Source organism: Ornithodoros turicata, chromosome 2 (assembly GCF_037126465.1).
Source record: "Ornithodoros turicata isolate Travis chromosome 2, ASM3712646v1, whole genome shotgun sequence".
NCBI classification, from domain to species: Eukaryota; Metazoa; Arthropoda; class Arachnida; order Ixodida; family Argasidae; genus Ornithodoros; species Ornithodoros turicata.
Window position 1 is genome coordinate 131,415,170 of NC_088202.1, and position 20,188 is coordinate 131,435,357.

A 20,188-nucleotide genomic window follows, 5' to 3' on the forward strand; every position below is an offset into this window, starting at 1 on the left:
CAGATTTAAGTGTAACGCGCAAGCGCGTGGCCTTGCGCAGCCTGCAGCGTCGCGGAGCCAGTGGTGAGCATGAATGCAAAGCAGAGACCCATATCCGCCCAGCTGAGCAGGCCAAGCCGCTGTCGCGAGGCGCTGTATGTTTAAACCCGGTCTCGGACCCAGGTCTCGGGCGCAACCAGATGCTGGAGCTCCATGGCGATAGTATCTGCGCACGCGATCGCATGTTACTGTTAGGTCTGACGGCAACTGTAAAGTAAAACAGTTCATTTCGTGGAACACTGTGGAACACTGTCATCGCCTGCAGTGCGATACTACTGCCACGACGCTGGCACGTGAGCAAATAATCCCGCTTTAAAGTTAACACGCGAAGCGGAGATTGTTCAACATAAAAGTGGGATGCAAGCGAGCTGGTGATAATCTGAAGACGATGACATTCCTTGAGAATAAGGGAAGACAACGACGAACAAGAAGCTACAGGACAAGTCTCCTGTCCTGTTGTTGCGTCTTGCTCGTCGTTGTCTTCCCTCAATCTAAAGGAATGTCATCATCTCCGGAGAATGTTCAGCGTGGTTGCGAGACTGTTCAACAACCGCCGGAGAAATCCATCCGTCCCCATCCTTCAATTTATACAAAATTAAACGAAACATCTCGTTTAACTGACTCGCGTCAGAGTCAGTTGCTCTGGAGACTCAACGCAGTATTTTCTGAAATACGACCGCATATTCCAGCCTTCCAAGCAGCAACAAAGATCAATATATAGATAGAGAAACAAAAGCTACCATTATTGCGTTATGGTCCTTCCGCTTCTCGGAAGCAGAACTGATAAACCTCGTCTACTCACACGCGCAAGAATTCCCTTGGGGTCTAAGATCCCTTTACGATACACGGGAGGAACGAAAAAAGAGACGGCGGCCACTTTATAAGGTTGAAATGAAAGCAAAAGTGCAAGAAACCAGACTAAAAAAGCCGAGTAAAGAGTGGTGTTACTGAAGGGATGTATACGCGGCGACGGTGGAGTGTGTGAGAGAGCCGGTTTCCCGGCAGCTTAAGAAACTGGAGAGAGACCTCATCAATTTGGCAGCATTGCTTTCCGATGCTGGTACTCCACTCGATGCCATGGCTGCACGTCCCGCGTGGATCTTGCTACTGCTGCTGTGCATTGGACCCTTGGCCGTGCAACATCACAATGTCGCTGCCATCTCGGGAGCCAACATGAGTAAGTGAAGGTCAATGTCTTACGTGCAGACTGTCCTGCTATGCGGTGTATATATTTTTATGTAACTTGGTGCCTCTAGGCAGGCTTTATAGGATAGAAGAATCTGATATGGGTGGCAAAGTGGTATTGGTTGGTTCCGGTTCGAGGAAAAAGAACAATTTACCATCCTCGATTTTATTGATGGTGATGGTGATGATGAGGTGACGTCTTATGGTGGATGAGTGAGTATATATGGCCATGATGTGCCAAACAAAGGCGAACAAAGGAATGAGTTAAAACCTAGAAGGAGTGTAAGAAAGGCACCTAAAGAATGTACATGTGGTTTTAAAAGTACAAAATTTGAAATAAGCAGTACCTTTTTTAAAAAAATTGTATACAGTTGTTAAAGGTAGAAAGATGTTATCCCAGCCCGCCTCGCCCAGCCCTATGGCTGGGCGAGGCGGAAAAAGTCTTGTAGAATGTAGAGAAGGTGGATTTTATTGTATAATAATAATTATTATTATTATGATAATTATTATTACTATTGATATTCCCTTTATTCTTGCGTGTGTACGTACCTTCCTTTAATTAGGACGTAATGTTTGATTAGTGAGTATTCAAACTTTATTACGCTCTAATCATTTTTGTTGTTCGGCATTTGCGTATACCAACGCGTTACGCTCACTCTCACGAGTGCATGCGCTGGCGACCGACCCACGCTAATGGAAAAAATGTTAGAGAAATGAAGATGATGTTGCTCTATTGCTATAGGCGTTGATGGTCATACAACCCGATAAGACGAGCTAGAAAAGATGCGCCGCTATCTAAAGTTGTTTGTTTAGCTATTTGTTTCGGTTGGGCACAAAATACTTTAGGCTTTCACGGGATCGTTTCACATTCAGCTCTTCATATAGCTGTTCTTCTATATTCATATATCCATTCAACACGATGGTGCACAATGAACTGTGCACTGTGCATTGACGGTCATTGCTGTATTTGCTCTAGGGACTTGTGAACTATGGTCCCATTAAATGGACTCATTCGTTAGTTGGCACCTGGATTTTTATATTTCTTGGACTGCATTTGTTTACTTTCTCTACTATTTACTGCGTACTGGATTACTGCGTACTGAACTTTATCCCGACTTTGTTGGGGCTCACGTCTCCATGTTTTCTTCTTTTCAATTAATCAATCAATCAGCTGTGCACAACTGTATTAAAAACGCACCGTTACTTTCTTGTGCATTTTATATATATTTTACTGCAAACTGTAAAATACTTCTCCGGGTCGACTATGTGATGGATGATGTCTTTCATCTTTGATTATAAGAAAAATGTCGCTCCGAGAATGTACATCACATTGTTATTCAGCCGTGCTTTGTTACGTGATACATGGAACAGAGCTATGATTTCGTGATAAAACGAAAGCCCAAGCGCTGCATATGGAAATTGTGCAACACATATCTGAGAGTCTCACATCACGAAGATGTAGGTGCTCATGAAAACTGCGCGTATGCGACGCAAATATGGGCTCGCAAAGTTGTTCTAAAATGCTTCAAATTTACTCAGTCTTGCGTTTTTTTTTTTTTTAGTCAGTTCCTTTCGTGCACGAATTCATCATTCGCAGGACTTGCATTTTAATTGAGAACTTTAAACCGGATTAACAGCGAAACAAAATTGTATTTTATTTATTTTTAACGACTTTCACGCCTTTTTTTTTTTTCTTCTTCTTCTCGGAACACGTCTTTGTTTTTAGCTATTTTCGCATCTAATACTTGGTTTAAAAAATCGCATTTCCCTCAAGGGCACTCAACTTCACGCAAGGAAACCACAATTTCTTTTTCTTTTCATGTACTTTTTTTTTATATATATCCGTGCCAGGTCCGCTTTTCATTAGAGGATATAGCCGCACCCTTCGTCATAGATTTCATGGGCAAGGTCGCTCGCTCTGAGAAATCACTTTGGAGCGGCGGCCTTGTACGCCTTTCCCGTTTTCAAATGCTGAAAGTCAGCAGGAGGAAGGATACACAGTAGGAAACATTGCCTTGAGCTCGTCCAAAGGATGATGGACAACAAAGATGACGCAAGCACACGAGAACGGCTTTTCGCCGTTCGATTGGCGGGTCCTTGTGTCTTGCGTTTCTTGTCAGTTGTCCCTTCTCCAAGCCGAAGACTACTGTATATGTTGCATCAACGTTCGTGACGCTTTGTATGGTTTCTGGTTCGTTCTGTATTACACAGCCCAGATGCGTTCGGTGCTTGAGTAGCACGGCTCGGTTGAAATTTAGAGTTTTGAACCTGATAATTTAAAGCGTTAAAGGTGCTCTAAAGGCGATGGTGTTTGTGGGTCTCATAAGCTGCTGGAAGCAGGTATATTTTGCGTACTCAATGCACACTATTTCGAATACACTCGCAATGCAACGCAGGAAGAATGACACGTGCGCGCCTAATGTGAAGTGTGTGCAATGACGAAATGTCCCATCTGCCAATGAAGATAACGTAGGATTTTTTTTCCCCTTTTTTTCAAGAGCTGTCTCACTAGAAACCGTATTTTCTTTTTTTTCTTTTTTTTATTCTCTCTTTTTGTCTGGAATGGCATTGTGAAACGTAGAATACAAGAGGTGGACTTCATAATCACATAACGGCCCAATTATAAGCGTACCAGCACTGCTCTAGTTTCTGTTGCTCACGCATCTGCGATCTGGTCCATCTGCTGAGCTCGCAGTTGGTAGGGCGATAATAATAATAATAATAATAATAATTTATTTTTGATTAGGTGCCCATCAACAACCCGAAGGTCTGGGAAAATATCTAGGGCTATATAGGGCTTCTCGCGGTGACTGTGTAGCCTCCGTTTCGTAAAGTTTCGTTTTTCGAGCGTCGGCTATAATTTGCGTGCTTGATCACGTTGACGCGCTGATTCTGTCACTGTTACCGTGTATGGCGGTATTAGCGAAAGCTTCCGCTACTACAGAATATGCGTATGATACGCGTCCCGGCAAAGTGTATACCTATATACGCGTCACAGCCAAGTCGGAGCTCCCCTCATACCGCGTTGATTGGACAAAGAAATGCGAGAAAGGGCAGCCCAACTTCCCAGACTGGGAGGTACCCGGGTTCGAATCCCGGTGCCGGCTGTGCTGTCTGGGGTTTTTCCTGGGTTTTCCTCAGACGCTTTCAGACATATGTCGGCACAGTTCCCTTAGAAGTCGGCCCAGGACGCACATTCCCCCAGGGCGTCAGTCGTGACGTTGCCCACATACGTGAGGCCGACAACGGCAAGCCCTTTCACCACCACCACCACCACCACCACCAACTTCCCAAGCAATATATTTTCTTTGACAATAGGATGCGATGAGGGGTGACGTCCCAAGCAGCACATCATCTTGGTCCTATATTGGACCGACATTGCCAATATTGGTCCAATATTGGGCCAGTATTGCCAATATTGGGCCAAGATGTTGTGCTGCTTGGGGTACCCTTGACGTTTTGCGCCGATTCGGAGGGGGGGGGACGCATTTATTCGCGCTTCAATTACAAACGGCGCGACGAGTGAGGCTCGTTCCCTTTGCATTATTGTCATGATGACGGAACCTTTCATATCGCGGATATAATTTGTTTGCACTTTAGTTCCCCTTTAATGCTGGTGCACGATTATCTGATGAGGCTGCTCTCCGCGTGAATAACTCCTGTTGAGTTTATGCATTGCTCAACTGTCTCTTTGCATGTTCTACGTAGCACTCATGACAAAATAAGTGATCCCGGCAATTGCACCTGCGCCTGCAGGAAGATGTGTATTACACGCGAGAACCACCGAACTCCAACAATGACAACTACAGTGCAATGACCGCTTTGGAGGTGTTCAGTTTATAAAATCAGTTTAGCATCACCTGATCGATCAAGGAAATTTAGCATATATCTCAGACGAACCACGTCATTTTAAGTGCAGTGGCAGGCCTGCAGTTGTTGGAGCCCGACCTCTTTCTCTCTCTCTCTCTTCATCCAACCAGAACAACTATTTTACCATACTGTCGAACACGGCAAGCTTGTTCCTTTTTCTTTCTTTAATATTATGATTGAGAAGCTGTTCCCGCAAGGAGGAGAAAAAAAAACTGTCCTGTTCCTGTACATGCACCGCGGGTGGCCTGCAGCCCGCAGTGCAGGGATGCTGTGCTCTGTAGAGTTGCTCTTTTTGAAATACCATCTCTTCTGTCGTTCTTCGGAATAACGTGTGCCTTAACTCGTTTTGGGCATTAGATCTGCATTTATATGAAGCTATGTCGATGGCTACTCCAGGCTACGGAGACAGACTGGTTGTACAAGCAGTACGAGGAGAAAACTCGACCTAATGTAGTGGCTTTCAGGGATACTTTTCAACTACGTATACTCTTAGGAACTGTCATACTATACTGCCATTCAGGCTATGAAAAATCCGTCTTGGGGACTCTCTTGTTTCTAATTTTCATTAATACCGGTAAATGCAAAATAATGCGCGTCACAAGAAAGATTAACGTAATTAAATTTCCTTATATACCACACCTTTTCCATTTAGAAACTGTTCGCGAATATAAATATTTTGGAGTTCTTTTTAGTATAGATCTCATACCGGGTCTTTGCATGTGAGCTATGGTGCGGCCAAAGGTGTAAAGACGCTTCACTTTGTTTCCCGTAACCTTAGACAGGCTAGTATACTACAGTTACAAGCGATGCTTACACTATACTATGACTTGCCCTACTCTGGAGTATGCATGTACAGTATGGGACCCGCACGCAATAGTTTTAAGTCAGAAATTAGAGAGCGTTCAGAATATTGCGGCTAGATTAGTGTTTAATTGTATGGGTATGGATGTTAGTGTAAGCGAGTTAAAGTTAAGATTAGGCTGTGATAGTTTGTCGGCAGAGAGACAACAGATACGTTTGCAATTTTTTCGTAAGATTATTAATGATAAAGCTGATATAATATATAGATGATCGTTACTTGGAACAGCCGTCGATCATCTCATCGAGATTTGATCATTACAGGAAAATTCAGCCCTACAGATGTAGAACTGATGTTTTTAAGCATTCATTCTTTCCTCTCCTCGAACCATATGCAAGTGGAATCACGTCAACACTCTTAGAAACGAGGAGGGCAGCTAACGATATCATTCGAGATGATGGTCAACTGGCTAGGAGCGTGCTATGCGGTGAAGTTCATTTTTAGGAGTGTAAACCTGATAAGTGTTGTTGTACACATGTGTGCTTTTTATTTCTTGCATGTTGCACTTATTACTTACTTGTATTGTAGGTACCCCCTACAGTAACGCCGTAAGGCGTTGTAGCGTAACAGCATTAAAAAAAAAAAAAACGCTGCACATAGTCTTCTACAAGAAAGCGAGGAGCAACTGACAGCTGGCAGTGAACAGCGAGCCTAAACAGTGAAACAAACGTGAAGTGAAAGCACTTATTCATTATACATATATTAGTTCTGTCAAATGTGCTTGCTTTCCTCATTCTGCAATATGGCCTATACACAGCGCCAGGAACTTGAGACGAAATTAAGAATCTGAATAGCCGCAGACTGACTGAAACCACTACCATTTACGGACGATAACCACTGCCTGTTCACCCTCTCCGTCTCAATTACCATCATCGCCCAACACAATTTCCTTTTGATATCGCAAGAGAAGGTAGACGACGTGTCATGATTGATGGGGGTAGGCAGCGTACGGCCGCAATAGAAAAGGGGAATGCTGTCTACACGCTATCCCGCCCACCATGGAACGCAACTCGCCGCCGTTTAGCCAACAAAGCGATGAAAGCAATTGAAGATGGAGCTGTCTTGCTCGTGGGGGCGCAGCCGCACTTTCCATCGGATCCTTTCTATAATCAGCAACGACCTGTGCAACGAATGATGCCAATGGGCGTTGTCAGGGACGCCGCTGTTATTTGTAATCGAAACGTAGCACCAGGTGAGACGGACGCTGCATGCCCAATGTGCTTGTCAGGAGATCTTGTTTCCAAAACGGCAGTTCAGCGCCGGCGATAACAAGATACCCGAATGTCATAGACGTAGGAGGGGTGTTCGAAATAATGATTCCAAGTCGTGACCATGGAAGGGTTTTTAATTTGTCGAGATGTCTATCACGAGAGCCTCAGGTAAAGAGGACGGACAATGGTGGGATGGAATCTATAGGAGTTAGAGTTTATGCCCCGCTGACAGGAGGAAGCTGTGGGTGAGGTTTGGTGGCACTGAGAAGCTGTATGTGGGCGCTTGTGTAAAGTTAATTACGAATGACCCCCCGCCCATGTCTCCCACTTCTTCCTGCTGTCCTCTCTCCATCTGTGCACGTCTGTACGCCGCTCACAGCCATAGTTGCTTCGCGGCGTTAACACGGAATTTAAAAAAAAAGTACAAATGATTGTCTCAAGAAGCATCACTAGGGCAATGATTCTGAGATTTCAGTTGCAGTCATGAAGGAACGAAGGTTCTCCACTTTTTGTTTGTTTTCATGGCGAGAGAACCCTCAGGCTTTATTGATGTGCTACACGTGTCATGTCTTATTGCAGCATATGTTATGTCACGATGGTCGATGGATGTGAGGAAATATCCCAGCTACCGACAACATAGTCATATACTCCGAGCGGGGCAGTCTTATTAGACGTATCACGTCGGATTGGGTACGCGGAAGATTTAAGCCCCCACCAAGTTTTCCCCACTTCAGTCCACTCAATTTATGCGTGTGCTGGTCATCAACAGACTTGTGCCCGTTACCAAAAAATAGGAACTAAATACCGTTACCCGTTACTTCAGAAAAAAGTAACTAAATACGTTACTCGTTACCAACATACAAAAGTAACGAGTTCTCGTTACTCACAGGTAACGAGTTACTTTTTCGTTACCGCCGCATAGTTAAAGGAGCCAACAAACATGCCGTCACTTGCCTTCAACTCATTATTAATGAGAAATTGCACTTCACAAGAAGCTGATACTCGAAATTTACATCAGTGATCTTCGTTCTCTTTCGTGTGATGACATCTGCTGCCGAAGTGGGGGTGATCGGAGGTTATGAAAACACAAAAAAAGACACCGGTTTTCGTTCAAGCGATCACCAACGGTTCCCAAAAACAGACGAGGGGCTGCGTCACAATTTAGGGCTCTCTGAAGCTTAGCAAAGACAAGAAAAGGGTAAAAGTCGAAACGCGTTTTTTGTAGCCATAGCACAGTTGGTACCCATCCTTGGGAAGGAGTGATGGTCGGAGATTACGGAAACAAGAGAAAAGACAAGGGCCTTCGTTTAAGACGATTCAGCACGTCAACAACACATCCAACGAGGGACTGCAATAATACTTTGAGTCACACGTGGTCGTGGGTCACGCAGGTCCACGCATTGCGCCACACGGAGTGCCGAAATGTGCTCCCCCGCGCTGAAGAAAAGGAACGAGTAACGTCAGTAACGAGATACCAGTTTTTGTGACTGATTCCGTTACTATTACAATTTTTAAAAAAAGTAACTGAATCGTTACTTCGTTACCAAAAAAAGTAACCGTTACCAAGTAACGAGTTACTTGTAACGAGTTAGGCACAACTCTGGTCATCAAGCAGGAGAACTACCTATACCCGCACAAATTTCACGGCGCTGAATCTACACCTGACAGTGCAACGCGCAATATATAGTATTCGTAGGAATTTCCGGGACTATTTGTACGGCAAGCTAGTCCGTCAAACTACCTGTTTTTTTTTTTTTCTTTTTTCGGGAGTTATTCACGATACTGAGGCGCTACCCTATAGCGCAGACAGCAACCGCTCTGCTATAACCACCCTTCCCCGGGGTCACAAGACCTTATCCTAGTTGGATCACAGGGGATTATCCATGCCTGTGGGACCTTAGACAGCTACTTGAAATATCGACTTCCATAAGCTATAGTCACCAAATATGTCGCAAGTTTCGGTCGCATTTCTTAACGCAATCCCGTGGGCGGCGTCCTGGTCGCTTTCAATTTTGGCTGTCGCAGCAGGGAAACTTCATGATACCGCAGTAGTGACGCAATCCTGAGAAATGCATTTTATTCGACTTGTGCGATGCGCTCGCAGATACGCCACACGCTACGAATTCCATTTTGCAATGTGGCCCGTGGTACAGAGAGGATATTACATACTTCCTTTTTTTTTTCCTCCCTGAGTCGCAAGCTCAACACAAAAGTGATTTCCTCTGCAGCGTGACGGGAAGGGGTTAAACTAACCAATGCTAAATATAATTCTGATCATTTTGCGGACCATGCTAACCATTAACGACACTGTACGAGATGGCAAAATTACGCACAACGAAGAAGCGTTTCTCGTTGCCTATAAATATCATATCGGGAGTCACTGATGAATTGGGTCGCATCGACATTGTCTCGCGGCCAAGACGCCCAGCTCAAGGAAGCTAGTGCTGCTACAGAGCCTGCTACTGCAAATGAACTGCACATAAAATAAACCCCTAAACCTAAATAAATAAACTAAACCAAAGTAAAAATAAGGTAGAAGGGGGATATGTTTATTAAAAAAGCAAGGAAAAAAAAGGAAAAGTTAGAAAGTAGAAGTGTTCTATGCGCGGCTGTCCAGAAGTTCAACTGATACACTACACAAGTGCAATGTGCGGCCCCTATCTCAGAAAGCCGTCTCTGGATATAAGATTCGATGCGAATGAATAATGTTTGCTACTCGTGAGTTCCAGGAGGGGGACTACATGCCTACTGCGGACACACATGCCCACTGCAACTGTAGACCAGCTCAATTTTGAGAGACGCGACGCGATTCCGCATACCCACAAATTATTTATCGAAAGCATTCACCAGTGTTCCCACAGACCAGAGTTGTGCTTAACTCGTTACAAGTAACTCGTTACGTGGTAACGGTTACTTTTTTTGGTAACGAAGTAACGTTTCAGTTACTTTTTTAAAATAGTAATAGTAACGGAATCAGTTACAAAAATTGGTAACTCGTTACTGACGTTACTCGTTCCTTTCCTTGAGCACTGGGGAGCACATTTCGGCACTCCGTGTGGCGCAATGCGTGCAGATTTGACCTGCGTGACGTGTGATTCAAAGTATTATTGCAGTCCCTTACTGGATATGTTGTTGTCCTTTCTCTTGTTTCCGTAATCTCCGATCATCACTCCTTCCCAAGAATGGCCACCAATTGTGCTATAGCTACAAAAAACGCGTTTCGACTTCTAGCCTCTTCTTGTCTTTGCTAAGCTTCTGAGCGCTCTAAATTATGATGCAGCCCCTCGTCTGTTTTTGGGAACCGTTGGTGATCGGTGGCACGAAAACCAGTGTTTTTTCTTGTGTTTTCGTAATCTCCGATCACCCCCACTTCGGAAACAAGGGAGAAGGTCCAGGCAAACAAATATAGATTCATGGTAACGGGCCGAGAGACACGGAACACGAAGGACAGACGACAAATTTCGAGTATCAGCTTCTTCTGAAGTGCAATTCCTGATTAATAAATAGTTGAAGGCAAGTGACGGCATGTTTGTTGGCTCCTTTAACTATGCTGCGGTAACGTAAAAGTAACTCGTTATCTGTGAGTAACGAGAACTCGTTACTTTCGTATGTTGGTAACGAGTAACGTATTTAGTTACTTTTTTTCTGAAGTAGCGGGTAACGGTATTTAGTTCCTTTTTTTCAGTAACGGGCACAAGTCTGCCACAGACGTTATGCGGCACCGTAACCTCATTTTATCCTGCGGTGCAAGAGAAGGTGGCATTTCAGAGCCGCAACATCATAAAACGAAGGAAGCGAGAATGCGAGGTGATGATGCAGCAGTTAATGAACTGTGCCGTGTCCAGCGGGCTTAATCGCTTCATCGTCGTTAAGGTCGTTACAAGCTAACGAGTGGCGGGAAATTCAAAAAGGTGGGCACGTGACACATTGCACGTGACGTGTACCACGGCCTTCACGTATCGCGCGAAGAGCACGTGTTTTATCACGTGCCCACCTTTTTAAATTTCCCGCCCGTCTTTTTGAATTTCCCGCCACTCGTTAGCTTGTAACGACCGTAACGACGATGAAGCGATGAAGGGCGGTTGTTGCCGTACAAGCAAAAACGTCGAACTGCGTGGCTCGGCATGCTGCCGCGGGAGCTTCGTCCTAAGAGGTGTTTTCAATAGAATACTTGCTTCATTGAGTTTGAATATATATATAAAAAAGGGATGAAGTTGAATTCGTCACCTGGCGAATTCTGCTACTCTCACAAGGAACCCCTAAATGGATGAACCCCACAGAAAGGAAAAAAGAAAAATTAAAAGCGAAAAAGAGAAAAACATCACCCCTCCCGGTCACCGAACTGTATGTGTACATGCGTAGCTGCGTCCCCTAGAAGTGAAAGGAATTGCGAGAAACTATAATAGGAATGAGGAACTCGACGACATCCATCGCACCTCATCTCATCGTTATCTTCTATTGTTGATGTTATTAGTGTTTGACGACACATGCCTAGAACGTGGTCCTAAAATACAGATACGATGTCACTGCTCACTATGAAGTTGACAAGTGTTGATAACGCCGCATCTCTCTTCTTGGTACTCGACCGGTAATTGCTTCATATTTACGATTAACCGCATCTGAAGATAAAGGTGCATTGTGTTCCACGATGTGCCATGTTCTAAAGGAGGCGGAAAAAATTTATACAGAGAAACGTACGTTTCGACAAAGGTAAAAGAGAGCAAGACTTCCGTATCAATTCCACAAAAGCCTGTTTTGAGGGTTCATCGACATGCAGGAAAGAAGACCGTGACACCTGCAGAAGTTGAGTGCGGCTACGTCACAAATCCGTCACGACAGCGCGATAAGACATCTTAGTGGGCAGAAAAAAACATGATAGTAGTTGCTGTTTTCAAGGTCGACAACCGGTGCCTCATTTGGGCTTGACATCTGTGCTCGTCCTGTGCCCTAGGACGCGGTGTTATTACGCCACGTATTATGTGAACGATAAGGTCGTCTCCGAATGAATGAAATTGCAAACCTCCTGCATTTTTAACTAGGTGCACGACCAGATCTTGCTCATTTGTTGCCGCGGCTTCTCCTTATCCACGTGACAGCCCCGTTGTTGATCATCGGACGACATTGTTGACTTATGCTATGACAAGGTGGTAAAACCAGCGGCATGGCCGAGGTAAACGCGTCCCGCTCGTTTGTGGTATGCCAAAGTCGTGCAGAAGACGTGCTGAACCCAAAGTCGTGGCTGAAGACTGGGAGGTGGTGGGTTCGAATCCTACCACCGGCTGTGCTGTACGAGGTTTTCCCTGGATTTTCCGAAGACTTTCCAGACGAATGTCGGCACACTTCCTCCTGAAGCCAACCCAGGACGCATACTAGCCCCCCCCCCCCTGTCCCCCACTCCTTCCTACTGTCCTCTCTCCATCTGTTCACGTCTGTACGCCGCTCATAGCCACAGTTACTTCGCGGCGCTAACACGAAAAAAAAGAAAAGAAAACAAGCTTAAAAAATTACAAACGCGTTGTCTCCTGTACGTGTCCAAAAGTGCACCAACAAACGAAACCGCGATAACCTGCCATTTCGGATCTGCTGCATCATGTAGCCCCATTCAGTTTTGTACAGCTCCCGTCAACCTTAATAATAACACTGGAAAAAATTCGGTAATAAGTACCCTTTTTGCAGCTTGTGGAGTATCCATGTTCCCTGACGACCCTGATTTCCGGATTGTCGGAGGAAGAGAAGCAAACAAGGGCGAGTGGCCTTGGCAGGTTAGCATTTCTACAACTGGGTCAACCAATATTAGAAGGCCTTGATGTCGTATCCAAATATTTTCCCTCCATACAGGTGTCAATACGACTAACGCATCCACAAGCCGGCAAAATTGGCCACTGGTGCGGTGGAGTCTTACTCAATGACCAATGGGTGCTCACTGCGGCGCACTGCATAGTCAAGTAAGTGTTCATCTCACGTACATAAACAACGAAATATTTTGACATAAATACAGTCGAACCTAATTAATAGGACCAGGGCCGTTCCCGTACATCTTTATCATGAGGCGAACTGTAAGTAGTGAACAGCATGTGATATGCACCAAAGCAAGCCCTGTGCGTAAGACAACGCTCTGCTATTGTTTACTACACAACAGGAGGCACGGTTGAAGAACATCTTAGTTTATTTGCGGAAGAAATTCCATAAAGGTGTCTTAGTTACATTTTAAATCTGTAGTTTTTTTCAACGAAACTCTAATCAAGCAAAATCGGCATCGGCAATGGCAAACACATTCTGCATGTCTTTCTGTTGCTCGCACAACAGCAGAGCTGTTCTTTGTCTGGACTGGACGATTTCGATCGCCGAATAACTTACCGAGAACTGTTCCGTGGACATTCGCTTTCTCTGTGAGCATGGCACCATTGACGACTATAGCTCTCATATGATTGAACCATGACCGTACCCTACCACTACCCTACCGTGGCTGCTGAAACAGCCAAAGCCGTTCGCCGCTCGACTACCCAACGTTACCCCTCCCTCTCGTTCGTAAGGCCAAGTCAAGTGACACTTACATCGCTTTTAATTCCCAGCACAAAGAAGTCACTTCACGAAAAGTCTGCACACTCGGCCCGTCACTCTCCCAGTGTCCCTGTTTCACACCGCGACACTGCCTCCCCAGAAAACCTTTGTGCCCATGACCTTGAGGACATACGGTCACCCAAGGCTGTTCTAGAGCGACCAGGGAAATTCGGAGGGAGAACCGCACACCTCCACGCACCTAAGGCACGGTCTCGAGGTAAGGGTCCAGGAAGTTGAAGAGGTCACCCTCCAGGGGCGCAGGACTTGGGTTCTGGTCCACCGTCGTCGGGTTCTGGCGCGATGTCTCCGGCACCACAGCGGGTCCAACCGGCTGCGGCGTCAGGACGGGTTCCGCAAGTCAGGAATCCGCCCTGGTGATGAGGTCGAGGCGGAGAGCCCGAAGAATCTGAACGGTAACCGCAACGGCCAGGTCTGCGAGGACTGCAGCAGGTGCCACAGCCCCTTGCGATAAGGGTGCTACAGACTTGGCGTCCATGGCGCTCGGTGTGGCTCCAGCGGCCGCGGTGGCAGCAGCAGCACCGGCGTTGCGGGCGCCTCTCTCGTGTCTTGGCCGATCAATGTCCAGGCCTCGCACGTGTTGCACAGATGAGAAGTCACAATGTCGTTGTAGACCGCGGCTGGTTCGCTGTGGCAGCTCTCCTGGATGGTTGTACCTTGGAAGGTAGCAGCCACAGTCTCCAGGTCTGCACGTCTCAAATGCCTGTGCTGGTAACGCCACCCCCGTGTGTGGGACACGAAGCAGGCGCCATCGTGTTCCTAACGTGTGCAGTACAGGTAGCCACAGATCGGCATTGAGGGAGAGGGGGCTGAAACAATGGTTCCAGCACCCGTCGGCTCGGTCGAGGGCGGCCTGGTCGGCTTCGAGAGCAGGAGCGGGGGGCACTGTCCCTAGTGAATGCTCTGCCACTTAAAGACCTCCGAATAGAAGAAGACTTACGGAAACGCGGCACGGTTAACGAACACGCAAATTGTACGCGTGCGACCGCTGTCCGGCTGTCTTTGCTCCGCCGCAGGTGGAACATATCGTCCTGCCTCACTGCCTCGGGTATGAAACCCCGAGTTCTGTTGTGGTTGTATGGGCTCATTGTAGGCCACAGAGTCAGCCCCCTGGCAGCGTTCATAGACGCGCCTTAAATCACGAGCATGAACGGGACCAGCCTCCTCCCCAGGCTAACCTCTCCTAATGCCCATAATAAAACCATGTTCAGACATGAGAGATACTGTATGTCAGACGGAATACCTTAGATATACCACTCGGAATAGCCTATCCCAGCGCAGAGACAGTGACGCTGCGAAACTGATGGCAGCGTTGCTCAGTGGATGCGTTCGCAATGGAACCAAGTCCCCTACTTCGTACAACAGAGGACGATGCCCCCTATCGTACTGAAGCACTTGTTCCGTGCAAGCGACCGCCTAGGCTTTCTCTTGCGGTATTCTGTTGTATGGACTGCGCAACCCGCTCGCGTACATCGACAGGCTACGAGCAGTCGGCGAGATCCGTCTCAGCACATTTTCCAACGGGAACCTGATACCTTTCCGGGAGTTCATGTACGCAGGGCAGAACCCCGATGTACCTCTCAATCCTTGTGCTTGTCGGTTAAGGCCACCAACATTATCTTAAGGCTGCGATTCACTCTTTCCGTGACATTCGCCTGGAGATGAAACGGAGTAGGTATCTCGTGCCGGAGTCCTATACGGCCGCACAGGAATCGACAAACACCCTACTGGTAAAGTATATGAGACATTATCCCTAATCAGCTGGGCCGAAAGGCCGAACCGTGAGAATGTCTCGAGCAGCCTGTCCTATATTCGGTTCGACACCAGCTTCATAAGCGGGAATTGCTCCACCCACTTTGAGAAATGATCAGTGACAACCAACAGGTACTGGTTCCCGCGTGGACTTCTGGGAAATGGTCCCATCCCGTCACACGCTGTAATATGCCAGGGTGGCATCGTTACTAATTACCGTTTGCATCATGTCCGGAGGTTTCCGGAGGTTGCCGAGACTTCAGCGCACGTTAAAGAAACCCCAAGTGGGCAAAAAATTATTCGACCCGGGCCGACAATCTTAGCGTCGCCCAGGATGTCTCACGATGTAAACCGCAAATTATCCTTACTCACAGACTTACCGGCGCACTTCCGGAATCAAACCGACGAATTATAGAGATGGGCCTTTCCCTGTGTTGTGTGTGGGTTTAGCCTTCTTTCCCTGTGTCCCTACCTTTCGACGACACTTCACGCTACGTCACTCTGTTGCAGTCCACTGTTCGTGCTACCACAACCTGTGTTCTGGAAGATACGACTTGGCGAGCACCGACAAAAGCTTACAGAGGGAACCGAGAAGACGATTCAGGTGTCCCACGTGTATCACTATCCTTGGTACCGCGGCTACGATCAAGACATCGCCTTAATGAGGATGGAGAAGAAGGTTCAATTCAACAAATACATCAGTCCCATCTGCTTGCCAGACTCCGAAGACGAGTTTCAAGATCTCGTCTGTGCGGCTACAGGATGGGGGAAAGTTGACTACAGTAAGACTATACGGCAGTGAACGTTAGTTTTGTCAGTGTTTCCTGAGTAAATTATACGTTATGTCACGTAGATGCAAAACCAGCTAACTTCCTCCAAGAGGTCTTCGTGAAGGTCTACGACAACTCCGTATGTGACCGAGCGTATCGGCCCAAGTTCAAGATTCCTATAAAGAAATGGCATCTGTGCGCGGGAACACTCGAAGGCGGCAAAGGAACTTGTCACGTAAGTTGAAATCCTATTAACTTTTTTATCGCAGTTTCTCGAAATCAGAAAAATATCAAACGTCTGAGGGGAGCCGAGCTTAATATGTTCTCGTTCTTGTATAGGGCGATTCAGGAGGACCCCTGCAGTGCAAAATGTTTGACGGCAAGTGGTACGTCACAGGAATTACGTCTTTTGGTTCCGGCTGTGCTAAAAAGGGATTCCCAGATGTTTACAGCAAAGTTGCTCACTACGTAGACTGGATCCATGAAGTCATGAAACGACCACACTGAGGACGTCCGTTTAGATCCGTCTTTTCGCTGAATGGTGCGTGAGAGAAGACATTGTTTGTGTGTGAGCGTGTGTGCACTTAGGACGGTACGTGTCACTTCAGAGACTTGAGGCTACATAGGCGACTTCAGTGTCTTGCAAACCACGAAGAAAAGATGGACATTGTATAGCGACCAGGTAAGCGTTGTCGTGTGCTCTACCCTTCAGCTTCGTACCCTCAACGCAGTCACCTTCCCCGATATTTTTAATACAACGCGCAACACGCTGAACAACTGTTCATGCGTCCCGTCGTGCCAGCACTGCAGGAGACGTACAAATAGACAAGCCATGATGGGAAGAAAGTGGTTGTGAAAGTGATTGAGGATACAACGCAACACGGCAACACAACCCATCTCAGCCCGTGCAAGACGACCTATATACTGAAGCCAAAATGGTTGAATAAATATGTCGCCATTACTCGGCCCTTCTATTACGCAATTATGTCATCAACACATGGTTGAATATGTCTGAAGGGTGGGTAGCTTTATCCACAGCGAACGTGCAAGAAGTGCGTTATATATGACTGGAATTATGGAAAACGAAGAAGTTACATAAATCGCACGTAAGGTCCAAGGTGTTTTTCCTTTTGTTTCAGTAAAAGCATTTTATGCACTTATGCATTTTACTGCGCGCATTTTATGCACTTAAAAGAAATAGGATAACCCAAGGCTGTCCAGCCCTGCGTTTAATTACTTGTACGAGCAAATCCCTAGCTGCACCAGAACTGACACGCGACGTATGGTTCTGGGATATACTTCTTGAACGCAACCCAACAGGTTTGGGCTCAGCTGAACCGAATACTCTTGCGGCAGCAGTGGACCCCTGATATCCCTCTTTGTATGCACGATATAAGCTCGCACGTACTTACGGTGCATACAAATATAGCGTAAGTGATTGTCTAGAAAGGGCTTCGCAAGTCTCGAATGTGTGCTGGAGAACGGTAAAGCACAGCGCAAACCATTTAACGTACCTGGTAATCAGGAATCAGGACTATTTCTTGACCTCCAGAAAATCATTTATATACAACACACGCAACCAGGTACAATAAAATGACTGGAAGCTATTTAAATGCACGAGGGGCGTTCAAGTCAAACCGGGACTTTTCATTTTTCGCAAAAGTACTTACAGGCGAGAAATTAGTTTTATTTTTCAACGTAATACCCAGCTGCACTAATGCACTTGTCCCAGCGTTTTACGAGGGCTTGTATGCCAGCAGCGTAGAAATCCTTACCGGCGTGCAGCAGCCATGATCGAACCGCATTCTTGACCTCGTCGTCGCAGCTGAAGTGGCGGCCCCCAAGGAACGCCTTCAGTGGCCTGAAGAGATGGAAATCGCTGGGGGCGAGGTATGGAGTGTAAGGGGGATGTGGCAGCAACTCCCAGCCAAGTTCCTGTAAGGTGCGTGTCGTGAGATGCGCGGTATGCGGGCGTGCATTGTCGTGTAGGAGGAGGACTCCTTTGGTGATGAGGCCCGGCCGCTTTTGCTTCAGCGCCTTATGCACATCCCTGAGAGCCTGGCAGTAATATGCACTATTGATTGTGGTACCACTGGGCAGAAAATGAACATGAACAACGCCAGCCTTGTACCAGAAAACCGTGGCCATGACCTTACCCGCAGACGGGGTGCTTCGGAACTTCTTGGGAGCTGGCGAGCCCGGATGCTTCCACTGTTTTGATGCGCGTTTAGACTCAGGAGTGAAATGCTATGCCACTCAAACGCTTTGCTGCGGCTAAGTGTATCGTAGCCATACTGAGCGTGAAGTCTTCTGTGAATTTCAGATGACTTTACGCCTTCATTCACGAGAAACTTCATGACAATTCGCTGTTCGATGTGCGCGCTCACCTCGTTGTCGGCCATCTTGTCCAGCACGTGTCTTCTGTTTTGCAGAAACTTTGGACCACCACGTGGTGAACGCGGAGGCCTGTCGCGTGTGAATATGATGAAAAAGAAGTAGCGCGAGCCATTTGTACACTCAGGAGACAGAAAGTCCCGGTTTAACTTGAACACCCCTCGTATTTTTAAATGCATAACTATGGAGGAGATCCATGAAGAAGACCGAGAGATACGGACACAGAAGGGACGACACACGTAAGCCCTCAGACACAGCAATAATTTATTGGCTCATCTCAACTTAAAAGCTTATTGCGTGTGTCGTCCTTCTGCGTCCGTATCTCTCGGTCTTCTTCGTGGATCTACAACCAGCTAGCCTGCACCCTTTCCATTGTTTCGTATGGAGAAGATCCCTTAGGAAGGTTTACTATCCGCAAGATATCCGAATTCCTGCATTGACGTAGGGCGCAACGTTATCCGCTGAACACTGTACACACGAAACGCGTAAGGCTATAGGTGCCGCCATCACGACAACGACACAACGTACACTGCAAGCATTAAAACGACTCCTTGTTTGCTTTGAGGCCGCGAATAATATGCTCATGCTGAGAACGCTGGGAACCTGCAGACCTTGAGCGAACCCCCCTCATTCATAGTAGAAGCAACAACTTACCCTTGCCAGAAAAGGCCGCATTCTTGATGACTCGTCGATCTACACGAAAGATTACGCAGAAATTGTGGCCATCGGGCAAAGGTGAAACGTCATGAAGCAGCGTAAGTGTCGTCCTCATCGCTGCGCCAGCGTACATGTACTTTGATAACCCTCGCCTTAGGGAACAAGGCCTGGCCGTTCACCTTCTCTGGAGGATCTGCCTTTGACAAGGACGATTCGTAATACGTAATGCATCCGCCAGGCACGTACGATGTCAACAGACCCGGTTCCGTTTCTTGCTCTTTCATGCTGCGAGATTACGCTGAAGTCGTGTGCGAGATAACGCCCGATGGCAGATTAATACGACGGGTTGATCATCAATCAACACCATCTATCGGTTACTCGTTATCGTGTGAATCGATCAACAACAGGTATCACGGATGAGTAATGCAGAATTACAGTCTGCTGTGGCAATGGTTTTATTACTGAGAGTATGGCATAGATGCAGGACAGCAAGTGGACAACAAACTCCATGATATAAAAAGCCAGAGTCGTGTGTTTGTGCTCCTCTACTTGTCGCCCAGACTCACGCTTTGCACATCATAGGGATTTGGATAACTGTTCATCCCCGTCTTTCTTGTTGGCGCCTCTTTCTTCTGCTCCCCCGCCCTCATTTTGGCGCCTTTATTCGCGACTCCAGCGAAGCCGTAGCCACCTAGTGGTGGAAGTGGCAACCCTCAAGTCCAGGTTCGGCATGCGCCGCCTATAGTTCGCTGGACTCGAGATTCGCGACTCCAGCGAAGCCGTAGCCACCTAGCGGTGGAAGTGGCAACCCTCGAGTCCAGGTTCGGCGTGTGCCACCTATAGTTCGCTGTAGTCGCGAATTCTATAGGGTG

General features: G+C 46.9%; 1 protein-coding gene across 1 annotated transcript; it reads left to right on the forward strand.

Annotated features, from left to right (window-relative positions):
* Positions 1 to 1,114: 1,114 nt before the first annotated feature.
* Positions 1,115 to 17,167, forward strand: LOC135385039 (tryptase-2-like). The gene is made up of 6 exons (XM_064614216.1): positions 1,115 to 1,216; positions 12,841 to 12,926; positions 13,003 to 13,109; positions 16,006 to 16,277; positions 16,349 to 16,500; positions 16,605 to 17,167. The coding sequence occupies exons 1-6, from the start codon at positions 1,117 to 1,119 to the stop codon at positions 16,770 to 16,772; spliced, it is 885 nt and encodes a 294-aa protein (XP_064470286.1). The 5' UTR covers positions 1,115 to 1,116; the 3' UTR covers positions 16,773 to 17,167.
* Positions 17,168 to 20,188: the final 3,021 nt, after the last annotated feature.

Coding starts and splice junctions, on each gene's coding strand:
- LOC135385039 (XM_064614216.1), top strand. CDS start 1,117: ATGGCTGCACGTCCCGCGTGGATCTTGCTACTGCTGCTGTGCATTGGA. Junction 16,278..16,348: donor ATGGGGGAAAGTTGACTACA/GTAAGACTATAC, acceptor TATGTCACGTAG/ATGCAAAACCAGCTAACTTC. Junction 16,501..16,604: donor GCGGCAAAGGAACTTGTCAC/GTAAGTTGAAAT, acceptor GTTCTTGTATAG/GGCGATTCAGGAGGACCCCT.